Source organism: Ranitomeya imitator, chromosome 1 (genome assembly GCF_032444005.1).
Source record: "Ranitomeya imitator isolate aRanImi1 chromosome 1, aRanImi1.pri, whole genome shotgun sequence".
NCBI lineage: Eukaryota > Metazoa > Chordata > Amphibia > Anura > Dendrobatidae > Ranitomeya > Ranitomeya imitator.
Genome location: NC_091282.1, coordinates 439,756,611 through 439,761,778, shown reverse-complemented (window position 1 = coordinate 439,761,778; position 5,168 = coordinate 439,756,611). Strand labels below are relative to the sequence as shown.

The 5,168-nt window shown below is 38.2% G+C and overlaps 1 protein-coding gene across 1 annotated transcript in view; it reads right to left on the bottom strand.

Annotated features, from left to right (window-relative positions):
• Window positions 1-2,850: 2,850 nt before the first annotated feature.
• Window positions 2,851-5,168, bottom strand: part of DMRT2 (doublesex and mab-3 related transcription factor 2) — a 9,142-nt gene continuing 6,824 nt past the window's right edge. Inside the window, exon 4 of the mRNA XM_069763948.1 lies at window positions 2,851-4,118. Within this exon, the coding sequence (XP_069620049.1) occupies window positions 3,097-4,118 (1,022 nt within the window). The 3' untranslated portion in view covers window positions 2,851-3,096. The remainder of the gene's footprint in view (window positions 4,119-5,168) is intronic.

The following is a 5,168-nucleotide window of genomic DNA, read 5'->3' as shown; positions in this document are numbered from 1 at the left end:
ATTGTAGGCATTCAATCATGTTTAACAACAAAAAGAAGACTCAGCAGTGCAATAAGGTGAAACAATTATTAAATGTTTGTTGTATGTCTACTTTCTTCAGAATTTATGACCATATTTTCCCTTGATTCTTCATGTTTCCATTTATTCTCATTGGTTTCATCCAAAATTATACAGAGTACAGCAAGTACCGGTGATCATGCTTGATTCCCTATGGGATAGGGACTGGTATGAGGAATACAATCTCTACAGAATATGTTGACGATCAGAGATACAAACTATTCTCCGCTTTCTCTGCCTTGGAATAGTATGTGATGTCATTTGGATTCTTAGTGCTGCCAAAAGGGAAGACTGTAATATGTTAAAGTTTAAAGCATCAAAAAAAAACAATTTGTCGCTGATGAGAATGACAAACTGCGAGGAATGTGCTGTATATTTATTACATAGACTAATACAGCACTCAGCTCTCCCGATTTAAGCCTTCAAAGCGCTGTAAATATTACCTAGTTTGTAATTTAATCTGAGCTGATTGGTGTCCAAAATAACAAAAAGCTGTCACATTGAGTCCAATGGAAATATGAGGCTTGCTGGGATGAACTTTGCATTTCATATGTGGATTGTCCCCACATGAATTGTGTCTGAAGAAGGATTCAGGACTTAGAGTATAGCTTTATACCCCACTATGATTTATCATATTTAATATTGCAGGTAGAATATAAGGAACTAGATGCACATAGAAAACAAAGTGTTTGTATGAAAGTAAATCGAGTGCGACAGAGCATTGTTCATTTGTATGAAGCGCTTAGCAATACATCATTCCTTACAGTAAAACAGGGAGTGATTTTATGATACTTGTATATTCTGGTAACTCAGTGGGTGCAAATATTTACTTTTTGTTCTTCAAGTACCAGCAGCTATATTATTGTGAATGTGTCATCATATTGCCACAAAGATAGATAGATAGATAGATAGATAGATAGATAGATAGATAGATAGATAGATAGATAGATAGATAGATAGATAGATAGATAGATAGATAGATAGATAGAGGCTGCCAACGTTGTGGTTGTAGACAGAAATTACAGATCGTAAACTTTTAATATTACATCAAACTAATTATTTTTAGGAGCAGCTTGTGTATGACAATTAAATGTGGAGATTTTCAAAACACAATTGTGGGATTAGAAATCTATGGAGCAACAACCGACATCATTGACTTTTCTGACTTTCAGTTAGTGAAGTGGTGCTGCCAGATTCGGGGCGTACTTACCACATCTGTGCAGCTGTACTGGGGTCTCGCAGATTAAGGGGCTTACTGCCACCTCCAAAGTAACTTATAACAGTCCTTAAGATTGCAGGTAAATTACTGAATTAATTCATTTCATGGATCACGATTACAAGGGAATTATTAGTGATATAATAGGGGGGCCAATATGAGATTTTGAGAGCAAGGCACCCGCATTCTGTTCTTGCTCTTTCATCTAGAAATCATTGGTATTCCTGCCAGAACACAACCAAAAATGGGGTGATATTTACGCAGTGTGGAGACTCCCATCTCTGAGACTTCTCACGTGCTGCATCAATTCTCTGGAATGCACTACCCAGGATAATTCAATTATCAATACCCACAGTTTAAAGCGTGACCTAAAAACATTTGACTGGCCTATTGCACCACCTCACTTATCTAAATATTCCTGATTTTTTAAAATCAGCACCCTCATCTGTTCACACCTTCCATGGATTAATCACCTTCTGTGTCTGTACTGTACACATACTGGCTGGTGCCGGTTCATGCAGCGTCTATTGATGGCTGGACCGTACAGCACAAGCACTTTTTTACTATTCACCTCTCGTGTCTTCCCTATTTCCTCTTAGATTGTAAGCTTGCGAGCAGGGCCATCACTCTTCTTGGTACCTGTTGATTTACCGTATATTCTGTACTGTCTTTACTGCCTGTACTAGTTCCCTCTAAAATGTAAAGTGCTGCGGAATATGTTGGAGCTATAGAAATAAAAATGATTATTATTATAAAGGAGTATTCTTTTTTTTGTTATACGTCTGCAGTCACTCTATATGACTAGAGATCCTGAATCTTCACAGCGCACATACGGCTGCTGTCATGATTCTCTGGTATCGGCGGCGATGGCGGTTTGCATACTTCCGGCCACATACTGAGCAGACATGTGCGGTCTTGATCAACTCACTTGTTTTGAGCAAAAGTAAGTATGTATACTCTGAGGATTCCGAAGTCTGCAGTCACATAGAGTGACTGCAGAATTTCCCCGTAAGACTGGACAGCCCCTTTAACCATTTGTGCAGAGTAGAGAGGGGGGCAGGAATAATCAATAACTATATTCTGCTATTTTTTTATGGTTTGGCTGTTTTTTGGGGAGGGTTGTTCTTTTTTTTTCAAAAAGTGATATTTCAGTTGTAAAACCCAATTAATCAGCTAATGGCTATTTCATAGACTGTGACGCATTAATTATCACTACAAATAGAAAAAATAGCTCAATACCGGTTGTAATGGATCATGCGTGACCTAATGCAATCTGCTGTATTTTGCCCCGGATTCCAGCCTATTACATTCAATGATATTTTTTATCTTATTTTTTTTCTTTTTATAAAATACGTCAACCTAAAAAACAAACGTCGCATGTAAAACTCTCTTGATATCTTGAGTATCTTGGTGAGATGCGCATGATGGTAATCTCTGTACAGCGCTCCAGAATATGCTGGTGCTGTACAAATAATGAGAGATAAATGACGCTTGTTATGTGTTTCAATTAATATGCAGATTATGTTTTAGAAATATTCTGGAATAAATCAGCAAATATCAGATACCAATAAAAATAATTATATTTAACTGTTGTATTTTATTATTTCTATAAATTTTTGTTTTATATTCAAATATTTTACAATTCACATGTGCAGATCACATTTTTACATTTAAATATTATCATTTGTACAAAATGGTAGCATCATGCAGGTGTATGTTTTGTACAATGTCCCAAAGAACCATGGACATTTCATGGACTTTTGAATAGGCTTCATTATGAAGGAATTCTGGTGGCTCACAGCAGATAATCCAGTAGTCACTATCTACTGGCTGGAACGTTGTGCCGTACTTGACGGCATCTTGAGGATTGATTCAACAGAAAATGGTAGGGGCTCATTGACAGAAAGTTTTGTCCCTATGTCTTTCCCTAGTAGAAAGTCCTTGTTGTACCTGTCAATAGTTACTTTGTATTTCTGGTTTTCCTTGGATGAACATTCTCTGAATTTCTTTGCAGGTTCTTCATAGGGGTCTTTGATACAAGGATTTTTTAGGTCAGACAATGATTTCTCAAGATGTGCTTGTTGAAATAACGAATGGAAAGGGCTATACTTTAAAGACAAAGGCTGTTTGACAGCTTCCTTGCTGATCTTGTTTATTAAACTCTCTGGTGGAGCCAAATGGTCCTTGTTAGAGAGCTGCGAAAAGTTCCTTTTTGGAGGTGAAAAAGCAGACCTTTCTCCACTATCCTGTGAAAGGTGTTGAGGGGGAATCATCTGTGTTTCCATTTTTGAAGGTACCAGGTCCTGTTCTGTAGGCTGGCATTCTATTATTGGGCTGGATTTTGAGTCCCAGTTTGACCCAGGCTTTAGTGCCTGCATGGCTGTTGCATTTAGCAGGCACTGTTGATATAGAAGAGCATCAGTTATTGGACCACTCTTGGGCCAAACCAAGAACCTGGAGGGAACAGGGTATTGTCTGTATGTGGTGGCCACACTGACATTAGAAGAAATTAGTTCCACATTCCCTGACCCTGAATACTGCATGGTGAGATCAAGACAAGTAGGCAAGAAATTGCAGAATTCTTTGTTGGGATTATCAGCCTGTGAACTCCCGTAAGCAGCTTTGTAGGAGTTGTAGTCTGCGGCATGTACCATGCGGCCGGGTAGGAAAAGGTTGGAAGCCTGAGAAGCCTCCATCATCTCTCTCTCTTTGTATTCCCTCTCTAACATAATATTCTCCAGTTCTTTATCTGCGAATGCACGTCTCTTCCTCATCCTGTCACTCACAGGAGCTGGCAATGGAGAGTTGGGCCCCATGTAGGAATCTGCTGGCAGCGGTCGGTAACCTGAAATCACAAGTTATTTTTTTAGTTTAGCTGTTTGAATGCCAATGAAAAGCAGATTTCATAAAGTCTACAACAAAAAGGAAGATGTACGTATATCCTCGTACAATATGATTTCCCAAAGGCCAAAAGCTTCTATTTACTAGCCATACCGCACATAAATACTGCCATATTGTATTCAGCTGCTCAGACATATGGCTTTTCACAAAGCAAAATTATTGTGTGTATGACCAAGACACTTAACATTAAACCTAACAACTTTTATTTCGCTATCATTAAAACCCTTATCAAAAAATATCACGTTTGGATATTTCCTAAAAACCGGAAGTAACACTAGTATATGACCATAGAAATTTGAAGGTCATAGCCATAGAAAGTATTAATATATAACCAAAGATAATATTTTAAATACATGGAGCATTGAAAATATGTTTAAATAGTAGAGCAAAAATCTAAATTGGGTAGTATAGGATACCTGGTCCAGAATCTAATAATAGACCCTAATATGACCCCTACCTGACCATGGATGACCATCTAGGTTGGCACCCTAATAGATAATGGCGCCCCAACTCAGCGAAAGCTGTCCCTAGAAATTCTCTACAACAGTCCTAGTAATAAATACATATTTAGCCCATACAATGTAGCAAAAAGGAAGAAAACATTTATCTATGAGCATGATTCCTCCAAGTCTCGACGCGCTTTCCCCCAGAGATGAACGGGGTTCATCAGGAGACCAAATATCATTGTTTAGGTCCAATCGGCCATGAAGAAAGTGACAGTGCACAGATGTCTTGGCATATAGTTAGCACAGTGAGCTTTCTACAGTCATATCCGACACTCGCGGCACACAGCGTGCGTTCCAACAAAACTTATCACGTCATTATTATCTATGGTCATATATTAAGTGGGTTGGTGGGTTCTATGATACATATTAGCAGGGGTGGTCTTTACTTACCAACCACTGTGGCCACGATTCACTTAATAAGGGTTACTGGATTGTATGAGAATGGCATTTGAGCACTTGAATTTTTTTTTTTTTTTTTTAAGAACCAA